Here is a 20,490-nt window from a genome sequence, read left to right as displayed (position 1 = left end):
GTTCACAATAAAATCTATGTTGGAAGTGGCGGTTATGATGCCGTAAGGGGATTTTTACGTGCTTATACTTTTCTGACTCGGGGCCTCAAGTTATAGCACTAGAAAACTCATGAGAGAGAGAGAGAGAGAGAGAGAGATCCATTTATCAGAAATCGATTAGAATAATAAGAAATTGATTGTCTATTAATCTGCTTCTTTTACAAATCTATTATTTTTCTTTATGTCTTACGTTTATTTTTGCCAACCAACTCCGTGGTTTTAGAAAAATATCTGCAAACTTTAAGTCGAAAAATGAAATGTAATTATATGGATAATATCACCCCCCCCCCCCTTTTTCTTCCCGAATCCACTTGATACCCCTTGCAGTACTGTGTTATGTCGAAACGATTCATGTTAAGCAATCGGTTATAAAAATTAATGCATTTTTTTAAATTTTGACCTCGATGTGTAATCACTATTAAATAGATATAATAAATCCCACTTTTGTGCAAACATTACATGAAACTAGTACTACATGTAAGTAAATTATGATAAACTTTTAAGGCAGATTTTAAATGATTATGATCCCAATGCACCCGGCAACCATAATGATTTTTTTTAATCAAAAGTGAAAATTCAGATTTTTTGTTTTAACAGTGTATTTCCCCGACGTTTACCTCTCTTTATTCCTAGGCCCCAACACATATACACAGGTGGTCAGTTTTCACACCTTGACACAGTCACCCGGCCGTGTGTATAGTCTGAGCCTTTCTGTTAGTTCCGGGTTTTTCGTTGTTCCCAGACGGACAAAAGATTTTTTTTTCTGTAGACATACACAAAGAAGGAGACAGTACACTGTCGATATAAAATATTACTTTTTAGCGTTGACTTTCAATCATTAAGCATTTTTAAGACAATCATTGAATAACGAACTTCAAATCATTTGAAACCATGGACATTATCCCGAAACTAAAGATAAATACATACTTTAATTTTTTTTAATGCCAATATGTAGATTTAGCCGCTGTCAGCATTACTACATGTTACCGGTAGTACTTTATTTAAATACTAAAATATTCGTACGTTAGCATGGAGAGAGAGAGAGAGAGAGAGAGAGAGAGAGATTTTATAGAAGATTTGAAATGTTTGCTATGATACAATATACTGGTAAATGAAGAAAAAACAGAAGAAAAAATGAAAGATCGTTTTAAAGGCCGAACTTTTTTACCGGGTGGTTACCGGCTTCACTATACACAGGAAGCAAATATTACACAAGATATAAATAAATAGTCAGAATTCGTCATAGTTTGAATATCTTTTTGTTTTAATGACCATACGAAGCGATTTTATACGGAAATGTCGTCCGAGCACGTGTGTAAAGCACAATTAAAAAAATTCAGTAAACCAATTCTGCTTTAGCACTTGACATTGTTTAAGACGTTAATTTTAACAAATATAATTGTATAAGAAAACCATACGATCAGTAAACATATTCACTTGAATGTAAAGGCAGCCATTATACGATGACAACTAACGGAGTTCGTTTTCCATGGAGTGACGTTTTCGTGCAACAAGTTCCAATTGAGTGTATAATCAGTAAATACAGCTTTAATAGCTCATAAGTTTATTTAAAAAAGAAAATTGTGTATGCATGTTTTGGGCTGCATGCTCATTCATCGTCGTGAAATTTATTAAGTCATATACATTCAACATGATTCAAAAATAAATTGCGTATTTTCAATTACTGAATAATAAAACTATTTTTCTCATTTATCCGACCCTTACACAATTCACTTATTACGGAAAGAGAAAATAAACATGTTTGACTATTAATTAAGGTGTTGCTTATAATTGAAGAGATGCTAAAATGAAATTGTGATGCAGCAAAAAATATTGCGCGGGTGGGGGGGGGGGGGGGGCTTATGGATGCCTTCCTGACTTTGGAGGAGAATAGTTACAAAATGAGAGAGAGAGAGAGAGAGAGAGAAGGAGGGGGTATATTTTTTCTTATTAAAACAGTTACTACATGTATATTATGGCAACATTCTTAGCTGTGCAAGGGAAGATACATACAGATGTATTACTTGTGTTGATAATGAACAGTGTTTAATTTCAATAGTATATATTTTAAAGTACCGTAATAGGGTGAACTATTATTTGAACACAGTTCGTTATCACCATATTTCATTTTTAATTTAACACAATACTTTTGATATCAGCGACTGGTGGGGGGGGGGGGGGGGGGGGTGTGTTAGGATTTATAAATGTTTAACATGTTTAATATCCGACTTCATTTAAATAATAAAAAAACCGCATCTAAAATGATTAATATAAAGAGTATTTCGTTTATTCATACATGTTATGTTTTTAAAAAAATATATTTCAAATGGATTTAATAATCAAACGACCACAAATACCCTTATAAGGGAATTACATAATATCTTGAACAAGGTGTCAGACGGACAATTTACAAGGTTGAATATTGGGACATTCACACCTTTTGATCTACTGAAAGTATGTATACTATACACAGATACTGACTCGCTGATCTTCCTGTGAAGTAAAACTTCAAAGACATTTTAAAGTCCAGACCAGTTATCTTCTCTCTTTTGAAAAAAAGTCAGTATGTTGAGCAATATAGTGGAATTTTTTTTATCGTTAAAAAAGTTGTCCCTCTTCCACATATATGTTACATTAAAGTTTTAAAATTCAGATACTTTAAAACTATGTATAAATTGTAATTCATAGTTTTAAATTCTCTTAATTTTAAAACTTCAATGTAACATATATACTAATATTTATTTGACAATATTGATTAAATGAAATTCATTGTAAAAAAAAATCATGACAACTAGATATTTAGTTACTAAAACATTGGTTTTGAAATATATAAATATATTTTCCCCTTTTTATTGAATAAGTTGCTATATTTTGAATGATAATTAGATTCCGAGTTTATAGATAAATACATGCGTGGATCGTAGGATTGGGGGGGGGGGGTGTCAGAGGATAATTTAATTTTTTTAAACATACATAGTACAACTATCCAAAATTTGTCTAAGCTCCCCCCAAAACAAGTATCCCTGCCCTTTCCCTGGAAAGAATTCTGACCGCGCATGTAATTATACAATGTATATGAACTTAAAGAAATAGAAGCCCATTTTCTCTCTTGTAAGGATGAAAAAAATCCAGATTTTGGTCTCAAATAAAGTAAATATTCAATTCATTGGTTAAACATAATAACTTATAAAAAACATAACAGGTACAGTAGGTTACAGTGGTGTACAGTATTTGTCAGTACCCTGTACAATGGTGTACAGTGGGGTACAGTGCTGGTCAGTGCCCCGTACAGTGGTGTACAGTGAGGTACAGTGCTGGTCAGTGGGTAGGTACTGTGCTGTCCAGTGGAGTACAGTGGAGTACAGTGGCTCTGTACAGTGGGGTACAGTGGGATACAGTGTGGTACAGTAGCTCTGTACAGTGGGTGTACAGTGGATTTACAGTAGGATACAGTGGTTATACAGTAGATGTCAGACAATGTCAGTCAATTTTTGGGAATATCAGTGGATTTTGAATTCAGTAGTGAACATTTGAAGTTGTTCAACAATAAAATTGTAAACTTTGGACATTGTTTAGCTGGCGCAAGATCATATTAAAGAGATTAAATGAAAGTTAAAGTTAAATATTCCATACCCTAGATTCCCCGACAGTAGAGTCAGAGAATTTGCTGTGAGCTGTTTGCATAATGTTAACTCAGATGAGCTGGTGGACTTCCTACCTCAACTGATACAGGTAAGTTTTAAAATTACTAACACTTCAATACCTTACTTTAACACACCAGCATGCGTCAAAGATGGAGAAAGTTTAATTATATATAATACAATGTACAACAGTACATTGTAGACAATTAAGAATTATTTTTTTATGTTCAAAGGTTTTTTTTTTCTCTTAAGAATCAAATAGCCTGTGATATAAACCTTCCTTATGAATTGGTAGATTTGATATTCATTTGGTTTTTTATGAGAATCATCACATCTGCTGACATGTCCTCTAACAAAATATTATCCACATAATTTGTTCAGAATCTTCCCAAGGATCTCTCTGTACTTCAAAATACTGTAAGCGTATTCTATGTACATTTAGCGTGTACAATATTCAGCTGAAAAAGTTTTTACAACAAGTTAGTGTAGTTTTGAATTGGTGTATTTCCTAATGTTGTTATTTGCATAGTTACGTACATTACGTACTACATTTGGCGGTGTATTCTATTTAGCGCTTTTGGCGGGATGCGGCCCTCTGCTAAATCAAGTACATCGCTAAATGGGATACATCTATGTATAAGAATAGTCACATTCAGGAATAAGCTAATTCACATCCACGCCAACTTGTTCGAAAACTAATTTTCGCCAAATATCGTACACGCCAAATATAATATGTTTAGAGTATGTTTACTGTAACTGGAAACTACTATAGTTGCTGATATAAATAAACAGGCATGGGAGTTCATTTTATATGCATAATTTTAGCAATACTCTAATTATTTGTTAATGATACGTTTATCATCTTAAAGGCATTGAAATATGAGAGCTACCATGCCTCTCCGCTTGCCTGGCTGCTGCTAGAACAAGCCTGTAAAAGTGTCCGGTTTTCTCATCAATTCTTCTGGTAAGTGAACAATTCAACAGAACAGAATTTTGGCATCCTGTCTAATATGTGAACCATCTTAAAACAAACATTAATGGCTCTGTTTTGGATACACATATCAGATAATATACAACGTCAGATAATGTTTTGATGTACTAATGCTTTTAAGTGTTAATGAGTGGGAAAGGTCATTTTACAAAACAGATGTAAGAATTTACACAGGGTTTTATCAGTATGTTCCATGCCAACTTTGTATGCATGCAGCAGAGGTTTTTTTTTTTCATTTTGAAATAATTTTCACTTAATTTAAGGGTATACTGCTATGTGGGGCCCTTCTAAATTGTAAACATAAGATATTGAAGATTGATTAAAAGTTTGTCATGGTTGTTCTGTAGTGTTTACCCTGCTATGTTGTAGGTTACTGAAAGGTACCGCAGCTCAGGACACATCTTACAAGCGGCGTTATGAGCTGATGTTTGTGGCATTGATTAATGTGTCCGGGGATCCGCTGTATCAAGAATTCCGTAAGCAGGAAGTGCTGGTTAAAATTCTAACCACCATGGGCGAGAAAGTACAAGCAGCCAAGGACAAAGAGGTCAGTACTAAAAAGAAATCCTTACGCTGAAAATCTTACGAAAGTGTTTACAGTTACAAAGTTTTAGTTATTAGAACTTTTCAGTAGCACAATAAAGATATTTATGAATATTCGACAAAGCCTTAATCTTTATCCCTGTTTTGATGTATATCCTTTCCATTTCAGAACACTTTGAAAAGAGAGTCCCAGCATATACAGGAGTTCTTTGAGGAACGCGGTAGTTGTCTGTTACCCTACGATCCAGGACTCTGCATCACTGGGGTGGATCTCAAGGTTAGACAATAAATGTATTACTTAATCCATAAATAATAGTAATCAATTTTAAAACTGATTACCGTACATGTAAAAAAAAAACACCATTATTTTAATACATCAGCATTTTAACTGCTGATGGAAAGCTTTTAAAGTTTTTGCACCCCTCCTATTTTCTTGGAATTAGCTATACTACACAGCTTTTATTTGTTTATTTAGTCCTGTTCTTACTTCACATCGAATGCTGTGCCTTTGAAGTTGGTTTTTAAGAACCCTAACATCCGAGCAGATCCCATTTATGTCATGTTCAAGGTAGGGCAACGCGTTGAGTTAACTATGAAGTAATGCAGTTTTACTATTTTAGGTTTTATCTCAGTCTACAGAATCAAAATATCAAGTGAGCTTTTCTGAACACATTTGGTTGGTTGGTCTGTCTGTTTGTCCATCTACCTGTCTGTTTGACCGTTCATCTGTCTGAATGAATGGACTTGGGAAGGGGGTGGGAATTTCTTTCGGGAAAATATTTTTAAAATGTACTTGTGTTAGAACTACTTTGCTATGGTTTGTATTGTTACTATGCTATGCATGCATATAGAGTAGATTCTAATTTGTTCAAAATCTGACCCCTCTGACTAGAGAATAGCTCTCGAAATTTTATGAATTAATACAATCATACAATACTATACAATTATAGCCTTTTAATGAGGTCAATATATGGTATTATAGACCTGATGAGAGAATATTGACAAGGGATGTCAATGAGTATTCGACTATCGCTCTATCATTCCGATCAGCGACTAAAATTTTCTTAGTCAATTACTCGTAATAAAGTGGATAGAATTTAAACATATTTAAGGTCTTCCGTTTCCAACGGAAGACCTTATAGTGATTGTAATGTTTCTTATTATTATTCTTATTTTTTTCCATGTTTTTCTCAGAGATGACTGGATATATTTTCTTGAAATTTTCAGGAATAAAAGGAAATGATAAAGTCTAGGAAGGATTTTTTAATATTTTCAAAATTTATTTCCGGTCGTCCGTTTCCTGTCCCGCGATGAAAAAGCTTGTCACCTCGAGATCTCAAAAACGGTAAAGACTTGAACAACCAAACTTTGTGGGATGATAGACCTGAGTATGTAGATGTGTTTAAATTATTTTGTTTTGTTCGTCGTAACTTCTGGTCGTCACCGGAAGCACCTCAAAAATAGTTATTTTACGCATTTAATTCAGTTTTCATAAATTTAATTTATAATTATAAATCTATACATAGGTTATCTATGCAATGTTAAATCAACTAAAAAATTCTACTACCGGTGAGATATCTCAATCATCTCTGGTAGCTTTTTAAAACAGATTTCGTACCCGCGAGATCTCAGAAACTGTAAGTGATCAAGACATGAAACTTACACGGATGATAGACATTTGATTGAGGATGTGTTTTAACCAGTTTCATTTTGCCTTCCGTCACTTCCGGTCCACACCGGAAAAGTTCAAACCAATCGAACTGTTTATCAGTTTAACTGTTTTGCTTTGATATTTTTAGTTAGATAAATGAAAAAAAATGTACCAAAGGCAAGTATACAAGAAATTTTTAATACAATTTACATTGAGCACTTCCGCTTGTCCATTTCCTGTCCCAAGACCAAAAACCTTATTTCGACGAGATTTCAAAAACGGTAACGACTTGAACAACCAAACTTTGTGGGATGATAGACCTATGTATGAACATGTGTTAACATTATTTTGTTTTATCCAGCGTAACTTCCGGTCGTCACAGGAAGTACAACAAATTTTGATTTTTTAAAAATATTTTGGTTATTTAGCATTGAAGTAACAATTTAGCTATAGAAATGCAAAAGGTCTTCTATTTATTTAGCATTGAAGTAACAATTTAGCTATAGAAATGCAAAAGGTCTTCTACACATGGTACAAAAAAAGTTCTACTTCCGGTGAGACATCTCAAATATCTCAGGTAGCCTTCTTTTTTAAAAACAAACTACCCACAAGATCTCAGAAACTGTGATAGAACAGGACACAAAACTTTTACGGATAATGGACATTTGATTGAACATGTGTTTAACGGGTTTCATTTGGTCGTACGTCACTTCCGGTTCTTACACGAAGCGTTCAAGCAATAGAAGTTTTTTTTTTAAATTTAGAATTTTTTTAACATTTTACTCAATGTGATGAACAGTAATGTATCGTAGGTAAATATACTACAATATGTCCTTTCAATTTCTTAAATAACTTCCGTTTGTTTGTTTCCGGTCCCGAGACAAAAACCATTTGTCAACGAGATATTATAACTAACAAAAACTTGAACATCCAAACTTTGAGGAAAGACAAAGCAATATATGAAGATACAATGTATGTTTACTATATTCTGTATGATCAGGGGTAATTTCCGGTCGTCACAGAAAGTACTCAAAAATTGACAAATTGTCTTTCTGCATTTGTATTTATGGGGAATTCCTTTACGAAATATATTATATCAATTTTCTGTTTACAAGAGAAATGGATTTTTTGTACAGATAAATACATGAGGAACGGAAGACCTTTTTGTTGCTATAGCAACAAGAGTCTAGTTAAATATATAATTTTCTTTTCTCGACATGTTTGATCTGTAAGTTACACTCTTTTCAATCGGTGTCCCTAGTGTATTTTTGAAGCGACTAAAAATTTATCTCTTTTAATTTACTAAGGCAGACATGTACTCGAGAACAATTTGTGTTTCTTATAATCAGTTATGTTTGTATAATCAAAACTTTAATCATCTCAATAATTATCTTAAGGCGTTTGTTTTTATGATCATTAATCTTTGATTGTTGATTTGGCAAAGACAATTACTTAGTACCGTGGAACAGGTAACATTTGATTTGCTTTAATAAGATGATACGGAGCTCAATTGTATGTAAGAGTCACGAGAAAAAAAAAGAAAAGCCAGGACATTTTCTTACAGATATTTAGATAAAATAGTTTTCAATTTATTTTAAATCCAAATAAATTTGGTATATGAAATCATAAGTTTTAAAATGTTCTTTAATTCAAGATAAGATGAATGTGGCATTAGCATTATTTGATTAAAAAAAGTCTCACAGTTTCAAATAAGCTTAAATCATCGCGTACTCGACTATCGCTGGACTAAAGCCTCCGATAAATCGACTAAACAAACCGAGTAAAATTGACATCCCTAATATTGACTTATGACAAAGTCTTAAGTTAATAATATTCTCATCAAGTCTATAAAACCATGTATTAACCAATATGAAAAGGCTATAATTGTTTTGTTTTAACAAATCAAAAACCAGTTAATTTCAAGACTATAACAGTAAAGTATTTGATTCATAATTTATTGGTGCTGATTTTGCTATTGTGACCTCACAAATGTCATGCATGCCAAACACAGTATTTTGTTAAGAAAATGTATTTTTACTATAGTAAAGTTTATAAATTTTTTATTTTTAGGATGGTAAGATTTATAACAGAATGTATAGCATTATGACAGCAATCATATGCTTTGGAAAAATACAATTTATATTATATTATATGTTCTTGTTGATTTGTGTAGGTTGGAGATGACTTGAGACAGGACATGCTGACCATGCAGATGATTAAGATCATGGACAGGCTCTGGCTCAAATCTGGTCTGGATCTTAAAATTATTACATTTGCTTGTCTTGCTACGGGACCTAAAAAAGGTATGGGAAAAATAGAGTACCATAAAGTAGTGTGTATAATACACACTTTTTTCAGCCGAAAATTTGATCAAAAGCGGGGGTGCGTATTGTACATAGGACAAAAATTTTACCCAATTTTTTCAAGCCGTGATTCTTGATACCACGGGGAGTAGTGACTGCCGATATCGTGTGTTATGCAAGTTGTATGACAAAAATTTTACCCAATTTTTTCAAGCTGTGATTCTTGATACTACGGGGAGTAGTGACTGCCGATATCGTGTGTTATGCAAGTTGTATGAGTGTATACTAAATTTACTACATAATAATTATGATGATCTTCAAATTTTCCACTGTTGTATAAGAAACTCTTTACGAAGTGTCAAATGATATTTGATACCGCCCATGTGAATCTTACCGTTCTTTTTAAGTAAAACTGTAAGAACTTTGATTCTAATATTGTTTGGAACATGTTCTGATCACGAAATTACAATAATTGAGCTTGGGTTATAAAATTTTCATTAAACATTGATAGTTATTTGGGAAAATGGCGGCTGTCGTTTTTCATTGTCTGAGTTCTGTTCTGATCACAAAATTACAGAAATTGCTCATTGATTATAAAATTATCATTAAACATCGATAATTTAGGGGGGGGGGGGAATGGTGGCCAGTGATTATAGAAAGGACCTACTGGGTTTTTTTCTCCATTTTATTTTTATTTTTTTGGCTCTACTTTGGGGATGCGTATTATACAAGAGTGCGTATTATACACGATACTTTAGGTACTTATTTAACAAATAGATTAAAGTTAATATTTGGCATAATGATAAATAGTTTTTAGCTCACCTGAACTGAAAGCTCAAGTGAGCTTTTCTGATCACATTTTGTTTGTCGTCTGTCTGTCCGTCCGTCCGTCTGTCCGTAAACTTTTCACATTTTCAACATCTTCTCAAGAACTACTGGGCCAATCTCAACCAAACTTGGCACAAATCATCCTTAGGCAAAGGGGATTCAAAGTTATGAAAATAAGGGCCACACCCTTTTTCAAGGGGAGATAATTAAATATTAATGAAATTTTTGAGAAATTTTCAAAACTCTTTTTCTCAAGAACCATTAAGCCAGGAAAGCTGAGACATATGTGAAAGCATCCTTAGGTAGTGTACCGGTAGATTCAAAGTTGTGAAAATTATGACCCCCAGGGGTAGGGTAGGGCCACAATGGGGAGGGGGGTATAAGTTTTACATAGAAATATGTAGAGTAAATCTTGAAAAATCTTCTTCACAGAAACTAACCAGCCAGGAAAGTTGAAACTTGTGTGGAAGTATCCTCAGGTAGTGTATATTCAAAGTTGTGAAAATCATGGTCCCCAGAAGTAAGGTGGGGCCACAATTGGGGGTCAAAGTTTAACAAATGAAAATATAGAGTAAATCTTCGAAAATCTTTTTCTCAGAAACTAATCGGCCAGGAAAGCTGAAACTTGTGTGGAAGTATCCTCATGTAGTGTATATTCAAAGTTGTGAAAATCATGGTCCCCAGAAGTAAGGTGGGGCCACAATTGGGGGTCAAAGTTTAACATAGGAATATATAGAGTAAATCTTTAAAAATCTTGTCAGAAACTAATCGGCCAGGAAAGCTGAAACTTGTGTGGAAGCATTCTCAGGTAGTGTAGATTCAAAATTGTGAAAATCATGACTGTCGGGGGTAGGGGAGGGTGGTCGAAGTTTTATATAGGAATATATAGAGTAATCTTGAAAAATCTTCTTCTCAGAAACTAATCAGCCAGGAAAGCTGAAACTTGTGTGGAAGCATCCTCAGGTAGTGTAGATTCAAAATTGTGAAAATCATGATCCCTGGGGCTTGGGTGGGGCCACATTGGTGGGGGGGGGGGGGGTGTTGTGTTAAAGTTTAACATAGGAATATATAGAGTAAATCTTTAAAAATCTTCTTCTCAAAAACTACCGTATTTTTCCGACGATTAGTTGGTATTTTTTTCCTCTGAAGCAGAGCACCCGACTTATCGTCTTGTTCGACTTGTCGTAGGCTCGATGTCAGAAATTTTTTAAAAATAGCATTAAAAATCTTGGTTTTAATCATCTTGAGTTGGCTGTGTGATTAAAAATTACGTTGTTGAATTCACTGTTCATCTTTAATAATTATCATTTTCACTCATCTGTCAACACTTAAATACATAATAATAACAACAGTTATTAAAAAATGTTACATTGTCTTTAATCAATTAAAAGTTTTACCGTCCGTTTTTAAAACACATCGTCACATGGTTCTATGTATCACTAGTAGGAAGATAACATTGCGCAGTAAAATTGAAACCAAGTTTGAATGGAAGAAAATATTGCAGTAGGTCCGGGGGATGTTTTTTTAAATTTAATTATTTTATTTGTAAAGAGTTGATAGTGGAAAGTATAAATCAGAAATATTTAATGGTCAAATTCAATCTTAAAATACGTAATCGGCAATTACCAATACTACTGTTTATACAATAGGCTGACACCGGTTGTGTTAATAATCTTGCCCTAGGGCTGAGATCTTTACGGCAATTTCACTCCCTGTGTATATAAAGAGTACCGTTATAAGAGTGATTACAGTTCATTGATTAATTATTGTCCAATTCTTTGATTATTGTTAGATAATTTTTTTAGAAAACGTATGTTTGTCGTATATCGTCATTATCAAGTCGTACAAATGATCGATCTATTTCTAACAGTGTCTATGTAAAACAATAGCGTGTAACTGCATTACTGGATACAAAGTAAACAAGTTTCATCAAATCATAGTAATTGCTAAGCTTTCTGCACTTGAGATCCCCCTTTGAAGTCCGACACGAGACAGGTGCATGCCTATGACACCGGAAATTGTTAAACAAACATTGACCACGCGCCGAGTCAACAGGTGGCTGGTTACGTAATGGCGAATACACTGGCGATAGTCAGAGTGGATACTTATTTTAATGCTTGGGAATAAAATATTTCTGACAAAGTAAGTTTAGTTTTGCATAACACGCAATATCGGGAATTGTTTAAAATGCAAGCGACTTTGTAGAAGTTGCCGGTATTTGAAAATTTGATGCATAAGTATAAAGCGTAATTGTTTAAATGTTAATCATTAATAATAATTGGTAGCAATATCGGTGACATCGTGGCATCATACACTGATAATGTTACTGCAGTTTTATAGGCCATTTTGAAGTGATAAGATCGACGTATGGTCTGAGATCGACGTATCGTAGGATTTTGTTAAAATTTTGGCTAAAAAGGGGCAATTCGACGAGTCGTCCGCATCGACGAGTCATCGGGAAAATACGGTAATCAGCCAGGAAAGCTGAAACTTGTTTGGAAGCATCCTCAGGTATTGTAGATTCAAAGTTGTGAAAATAATGACACCCCTGGGAGTAGGGTGGCGCCACAATGGATTGGGGGGGGGGGGTCAAAGTTCTTCATAGGAATATGTAGAGTATATCTTGAAAAATCTTCTTTTCAGAAACTAATCATCCAGATGATTCTTTATAATTGTTAAGACTTTGGCCCCAGGACAATTCTTCGGCCTCACAAAAAGGTTCAGAGTTTGATGTAGGTTTATATCCCATATATAAACAATTATTAAGGATCTTTTTTGAGAACTGCAATACTCAACATGTGACATGACTATAAAGTTATCCTGTTAGAAAAGAGACTAATGATTATAAACATAAGAATATCCAGGGGGAAAAATGGATTTTATTTATACAGGATCTACATTATTATTGTACATGTACAGTATATACTCGCCTATAAGTCGGATTTTGGGGAGTAGAAAATTTAGTGAAAAGTGGGGGTCCGACTTATAGGTGAGACATAGTAAACACATTTTTACAAGAGAGAAGTAAGTTATATTTCTTTTTAAATAATAAACAGATAAATGCAGTGAACTTAAAAAGAAAATTCAAGCAGTCTGTTTTTCACACCTAAGGTGATAATAGATATAGGGGTCATGTCATCTAAAACAACACAAGCCAACACCCCAGTTTAAGGGGCTAATTACCAACCTAATCAGTCAGTAAGGAAATAAATCACTATCATCAAATTTTCAATCTATTTAAATACCTGTTTTGAAGCTATTACCAACTTGTAATTAGTGTTATAAAAAATAATGGCATTTAAATCAAAAGTTATTAACATCATAGACCCATGATAGAAATAGTCAAGAAGCAATTATGGGGTGAAAAAAGGACAATTTTTTTTAGAACTCAAAATATGTATGATAAAATGTGGTATTTTATTGAGAGTATTTGTACATCAATTGTCCTGAAAAAGTAACCCGACTTATAAGGGAGTCAACAGCAAAATCTTCAAATTAAAGCTGGAAAAAGGCAACCGACTTATATGCGAACCATACTTATAGGCGAGTATATACGGTACATTGTCCAGATAGTTTGTATGATGACTCCATTAGCTGATTTTATCATTCCTATTGTTCCTCAGGTGAGCAAAGTGGCACATGGGCCTCTTGTTATAGAATAGCCTTAGTCAATAGGTGAAGAACATGACCTTTTATTTTGATGTAGGATTGGTGGAACTGATCACAGAATCAGAGACTTTGAGAAAGATCCAAGTGCAGGCAGGTGTCACAGGCTCATTTAAAGACCGACCAATCAAAGAGTGGCTACAGGGTCATAACCCCACTGAATTAGAATATCAGAAAGTAAGTCCAAGATTGTTGGAGAGAAGGAGGGGATGTGGAGTTTGATAGATAGGAAATGTGTAATATTTTGAAGAATGACATCTAATAAATAATTAAAACATCTTTTTGGAAGATGAATGTGCAACAACCACTAAAAGAAAAGTGTTAGAGACTCAAAAAGTATTGTATATACATGTAGACAATAAGTTTTTCTCTTCGCAGGCTGTGGATAACTTTACCAGATCGTGTGCTGGATATTGTGTAGCTACCTATGTCTTAGGGGTCTGTGATCGCCACAATGACAATATCATGTTAAAACAGTCCGGTCATATGTTTCATATTGATTTCAACAAGTTTCTTGGAGATGCTCAGATGTTTGGCAATTTCAAGAGGTTGGTTTTATCAATAAGCTGTTTTATTTATATTCTCTGAGATTTCTTAAAAAGCATAATAAAGTACAAATATGGTGGAGCTTTAATGAATCTAATGTATAATATATGAAAGTACTGTAAATCCGGTAATTTTTGCGATGATATAAATTTCTTCTTTTTCGCAATCTTTTTTGGAAAGTGATTTTGGGAAAGCATCGCAAAGTATTCAATACACAGAAATCATATCCAGTATTGTTTGCTATATGAAACTTTCAAATTGTGAACAATGGTTGATGCAAATCAAAAAAAGTTACACATTTTTCCCCATTATTTGCCAATTTTATGAAACGTGAAAAAAACCCACATATACTGTTTGTAATGGAATGACTTTATCTTCATTTTGAGTTATAAGGCACGTGTTATGCAACAAATGCAGTTTGAGTGGTGACTTGATGCTCTGTTGCTGTTTTCTTTTATACAGTTTAATTATTTGCAATTTGACCCTTTCTCACACATTTAATTGAGACACTTTAATCAGGGAATCCTAGGAAAAATTAATTAACTAAACAAAAATTAGTTGATGTGTTAATTTCTCTATTCGTTTTCAGGGATCGAGTGCCATTTGTTTTGACATCTGACATGGTCTATGTCATCAACAACGGAGAGAAGCAGAGTGACAAGTTCCAGCTGTTTGTGGATTTGTGTTGCCAGGCCTTCAACATCTTACGCAAAAACGCAAACCTCTTCCTCAACTTGTTTGCTTTGGTGAGGTCTCCTTTTGAAATTATTTAAATAGATAATGTAGATTTATCAAACATTTGTAAGTTCTTACTTACAAGATGATTTTTTAAGTTGATACATGTATATAATGACACATTGTATCCATATAATGTATATACATGTTACGGTATTTAATATGGTGAAGGCTTTTAAAAGTGCACTGCATAGAGCTACAATGTAACCATTGGATAACATGATTTTTTTTTTCTATTCTCATAAGGATAAAGACAATATTACATGAACTTTTTGCATGTACCATTATTTTTAAGAAATCTTGTGATTTTTTACTTGGTTTTTACCATGAAATTAATTCTGAGATGTTGATATAAAGAGTGTTCATAATACACTGGTCGATGTAAGTATGATGCTCATGTTATCAAATCTGTCGGCAAATCTGTCGAAGCATGAGAGTTTAATAAAGAAAATTGGTATCCATATGAATACAATGTCTCTGTCATTTAAATTACTGTTCATGTACTTGAATGTATCAGGGTTTTTTTAATTTACTCAGCATCTTCTATTTCCAATTTCACTAATTTTAGATCATTTCAATACAAAAAGATAACAATGAATTTGTTCAAATATTCAACACGTCAGACGGCATAATGTTTCTTGTATATGTAGTATCTCAAGAATTTTGTAAACTTTGTATCTTTGATTATATTTCATAAAACGTATCAGAATAATAATGAATTCTAAGATAACTGCATGTTAACATGAAATAATAATTCTTGATCATACCAAGCTTGGATCTTGTTCTTGAAACTTAAAATCATAGTACAATATCAGCAGCAATTCTATTGATCAGGGTTCTCCATTCACATAGAGTTTTCTGTTGCATTCAACCATGATTATGCATGCCATGGTTATAAACCTGCTGCACCATGGTTGAAATTGGGAGCAGTCATGATAAAAGTTAATAGTACTGTAAATTTTGGCCATATAACAAGTGTGTTCCAATTTGTCAAGTGATAGTTAAGTCTGTTTATAAATACTGTGTTTCATGTATTTACACCTACCTAGAGAGTTCAAGATGAGCAATGGACAAAGACTGCATGAGGATCTTCAAGACCAGAGAAGCATTATAAATAGGCGACAATCAGTTAAAAATCTCCATCTTTCAAAAAATGTAACTGTTCTGAGACACACAAACAAAATTAAAATTATAATGCTTTATGTACAAGACTTAATGTAAGTGTATGAACACATTAAAATTTTACTTGAGAGAAATAAAGGTATAAATTATTTTATCAATATTTTGGCTGTTTCATGTGACTCAATTTGATTTTATGATCAACCTATTGATTACTGCCCTTTTTTCCTTAATGTTTTTCACTTTTGCATCTTCGGCCATGTAAATGATCTAATGTGGAGAACCCTGATTGATTATATTGTGTAAGACAATACTTAGATTAATTTTAATTTAATTTTAGTAGCTTAATTTTCAAATCTAAGAGTCTTCAGATTTCATTTTAATTACTAAATGATAAAATTCTGCTAGAAATTAATTGTCCGGATGCTGTGACTAAAATATATATTTATTAAGAAATAGATAATTAACTTAAATATAATTAATAGAGCATACTCTTTGAAAAGATTATGAGCAAGCATACTGGTAATGAAATGATATTTGTTATTTAATTCACAGTTGATTGTCTTTCTGATATGAGTCCATTGAATTTTGTTTTCATTTTTATGATGAGTTCATTGCAATTATCCTGTAAATTTGCTTGTAGCTGTCTAGATCAGGAATTCCTGGGGTTTCTGAAGGGGCAGCCCGGTACATACAGAGGGCCCTGCTCCCCGGTCACACCCAGGCCCAGGCTTCAGCATTGTTCACACGGTATGTTACAACACCCCTGCACCCCCCCCCCCAATCCTAACACCCCTGCACCCCCAATAACTGTACTTAAATTACTCTACACTGTCAGACATTCCTCCCATGATTTTCAGGTGAAACGAGGATTCACATAAATTTATGAAATTTATCACTTTATTTGTACATGCAAGTTTTATAAAATTTTGTCACATGCACTAAGCATAAAATTATGTCCCTTTATTTTCAAGTAAGGTATTTGGTTAAAGTTCAGTTCATGTAAGTTTTCTTTCACATGATTTTCATGTAAACTCATGTTAAGCTTACATGCATTTCATATTAAATTTAAATTACTTCTTTACCGAGAAATTGTTCAGCAATGCTAACAACACATCTTGCAAACAACTGTTTTGAGGTTTCTGTTGTTTTTTCTTTTTTTTTATTTCATTACCACTTCAAATTGTTTATCAACTTTTAATTGCAGAATGATTGAAGACAGTGTACGATCTGTGTTCACTCAGTTTAACTTCTTCATCCATAACCTGGGGCAGATGAAGTTCTCCAGCCACCAGGAGGGAGCCTTGCTGTCCTTTGTCCCCAAGACTTATAGGTCAGTAGCTCTCTGTATGACTTACTGGTAACAAGTCAACTCGGCATCTGGTGAATTTGGCACCTAGCTGTATAAATAGTGAACTTGGCATCTGGTGAATTTGGCACCTAGCTGTGTAAATAGTGAACTCAGCATCTGGTGAATACGGCACCTGGTAAATTCAGCACCTTGTTATTTTTTTTATCATAATTGTAAACAGCTGTTAAAGATAGGAAAATATAGAAAGAAACACAATGTGCTTATGACAAATAAAAACAAGGGCACCGCTAAGCGGAGCATCCCCTCGCGACATGTGTAATTGAGTTATTGTGTGAGGGATGCATTATTTAGGAATATATAGTTATGTAAATGTAAATGAGGAGACCACATTCTACTTACCCTCCATTACTACAAAAACTACTCTCTTTTTTTATACCTGTACTAGATCTAAATCCAAAAAATATCAAGTTGTTGATTTGAACTGCTCACTTTCACTTTGGTTTCACAGAAGAGAAGAGGAAGTAGTTATTGTCAAGTTGTACATAAAATTGTGTTATTTTAATGCTATACATGTATTAAAAAGTACTCAACTGATTGGCTTGAAAATTATATTGTTTGTCCTTTTACCATGCCAAATAAGTGTACAAAGTTTGATAAAAATTCGTGCAAGGGTTTTCTTTTAAACATGCTTGCAAGCTGAACACACACACATACACACACACGCACAGCAGTGATGCTATATCCCCTTCGCAACAAGTTGCGCGAGGGGATAATTAAAAAAAACCTATAGTTTATTTGTGAATAAAAACACTCCGAGTTAAAAACAACTAACTACAAACGGTGCTGAATTCACCAGATGCTGAGTTGACTTGTTACCCTTATATAACACCAGTCTGAAAGTGACCAAACACCCAACAGAGGCCTGCACCACATTGTGACTGCAGGGAAATAAGATCGAAATATTTTTTAGTTGATACCCATAACAGTATTACAACTTCTTGAATTTTTTGTAAAAAGTATGTCTCTCTGCTTCTCTCCGTAAAATTTGAAATCATCTTAATACATGGAATATTCATTAAATGGGGAGACTTGCTACAAAATGTGTACTTTTCTCTTATATGCTGCTGCACAATTTCTATAAAAAAAAATCTCCCTTATCTTCAACACGTTTATTAAGTCTCTTCATCCAGCTTTGGAATGCGACTCTGTCCTCTGAATTTGAAAGAGGTTTACTCCTCAGACACTGATGCTCTGCTGAGGCTGATGAGATGATGAGAGGGAAAACTGTGCCCAGATAGCAAACTATGTTTTATCCCCTGTAACGATTTCAAACTGACGTGCAGCACATTTTTTTTCGTGCTGTATTCTGATATGCAGGACCCACAAAATGTACTCACAATAATTTCCACAAAAACATTGATATGATATAATCCAATGTTTGTACTCTATTTTGTGTATCAAGTTTTAGTTTCCAAAAATTAAGTATTACCATTATATTCTAGAAAAAAACCCCAATTTTATAGTTGTCAGTGATTTGTGCAAGAGAGCGCATATTGGTGAGAAGTGATAACCAAAATATAAGGATCATGGTCTTAGATGATAGATTTACATTCAAAAAATTCATCACATTATGATGTTTTGTTCTAAAACAATATTGTTTCTTCATAAATCAAAAATTCTTTTGTAATAAGAGAGCTGTGGACCAATGAATTTATAAATGCATTGTTTACATCCCAGGTACAGGTTCTTCTTCTTTTTTTCAAGATAAACTAAAACCTGCAAAGTTTCGTTTTTTAATAGTTAATCTTTGATCATTGGAGAGCAAGTTACTGTGCAAGGAATCTCCATTGTTCGTGGGAGACCAATATTTGTGGCTTTCATGGGTAACCTTTGCCCATGAATTTACATCCCCATGAACTTACATGTATATAGTAGCATTTGTTTAATATTAATTGAAACAATTCTAAACTTTTAAACCAACGAAATTACGTCCCCGTGTACCAGGGAAAATTTGGCAACACAGGAAGATTGACCCGTATGAATAAAAATGATTCCACAGTATGGCTTTTCATCCCTCACTTGATATTAATTAAATGTCTCATTTAAATTAAGATTATTTAATTTGAGAGCTGAATATTGGTTTTACATACATGTACAGTGCATAATCTGAACAATTTAAACTATGATATAAGTCCAAAAAAATTATTATGAAGTTTATACATATATCAAGAGCAAATCAAAGTATGTTGAACAATTTATTAAACCTACACATGAAAATACTTTACAATTATTAAACACCAACAAAAGCACAACAAATAAATCTACTGACAAAGCATAGATTAAAAATCACACAAAATACAACATATTTGGCCTTCTCGGGGGCTACTCACATATAAAACTGAAAAACTCCTGGGTTGACACCATCAGGAAATTATTAGCTGTAACTTAAGAAACCCGGGTTGACACCGTCGGGTAAATAATGGTTCCCGGGTTGACACCATCGGGATTTAAAGAGTATTTCCCGGGTTGACACCATCGGGATTTAAGGAATGGTTCCCGGGTTGACACCATCGGGATTTAAGGGATGGAACCTGGGTTGACACCATCAGGTTTAAATGCAGGGACCCGGGTTGACACCAGCGGGTAGATATAACTAATTACATAATGCATAGAAATTTATCTGAATTGGGGGTAACCAGGCCCAGGCCAGTTTAAAAAAAAGAAAAGAAAAAAAAAAATTTTAAAAATTTTTTACAATTAATTGTGAGAGCCCCAACGACTGCATTGAGAACAAATTAAAATACAAATGTCTTATCTAAAGCATACAAAAGGTGAAGCATGGGGATGGTGGGTGGGATAATTAAAAACACAATGCGTCTGCTTAGCTAGAGTCCGGACAAAGGAATGATGCTACAAGTAGTTACTGAAACTTAATACTGCTAAGATAAGAGAATCACGTGGTGGCTGACCACCAGAGATGTAGCTGCCCATTATGCAATGCATTACCTAATTTGGACATGGAATTTAGGTATCTGCAATAATTAGGGACCCACTGCCTGGTCTAAAAATAACTACTACAGAGTGACCAAGCTTGTTTGCATATAAAGTATAAAACA

The 20,490-nt window shown here is 33.7% G+C and overlaps 1 protein-coding gene across 4 annotated transcripts in view; it reads left to right on the top strand.

The window, feature by feature from the left end:
• Positions 1-20,490, top strand: part of LOC128172764 (phosphatidylinositol 4-phosphate 3-kinase C2 domain-containing subunit alpha-like) — a 58,356-nt gene that overhangs the window by 22,428 nt on the left and 15,438 nt on the right. For 3 of the 4 annotated variants that reach the window (XM_052838519.1, XM_052838523.1, XM_052838534.1), the window contains exons 20-31: positions 3,678-3,771; positions 4,550-4,644; positions 5,041-5,218; positions 5,384-5,491; positions 5,690-5,782; positions 9,039-9,168; positions 13,703-13,839; positions 14,041-14,210; positions 14,798-14,954; positions 15,301-15,324; positions 16,706-16,812; positions 17,270-17,395. In XM_052838519.1, the coding sequence (XP_052694479.1) occupies positions 3,678-3,771; positions 4,550-4,644; positions 5,041-5,218; positions 5,384-5,491; positions 5,690-5,782; positions 9,039-9,168; positions 13,703-13,839; positions 14,041-14,210; positions 14,798-14,954; positions 15,301-15,324; positions 16,706-16,812; positions 17,270-17,395 (1,419 nt within the window). The remainder of the gene's footprint in view (positions 1-3,677; positions 3,772-4,549; positions 4,645-5,040; positions 5,219-5,383; positions 5,492-5,689; positions 5,783-9,038; positions 9,169-13,702; positions 13,840-14,040; positions 14,211-14,797; positions 14,955-15,300; positions 15,325-16,705; positions 16,813-17,269; positions 17,396-20,490) is intronic. The other variant, XM_052838528.1, reaches the window with a different exon arrangement.

Source organism: Crassostrea angulata, chromosome 1 (assembly GCF_025612915.1).
Source record: "Crassostrea angulata isolate pt1a10 chromosome 1, ASM2561291v2, whole genome shotgun sequence".
NCBI lineage: Eukaryota > Metazoa > Mollusca > Bivalvia > Ostreida > Ostreidae > Magallana > Magallana angulata.
This window is presented reverse-complemented; position numbering and strand designations above follow the sequence as displayed.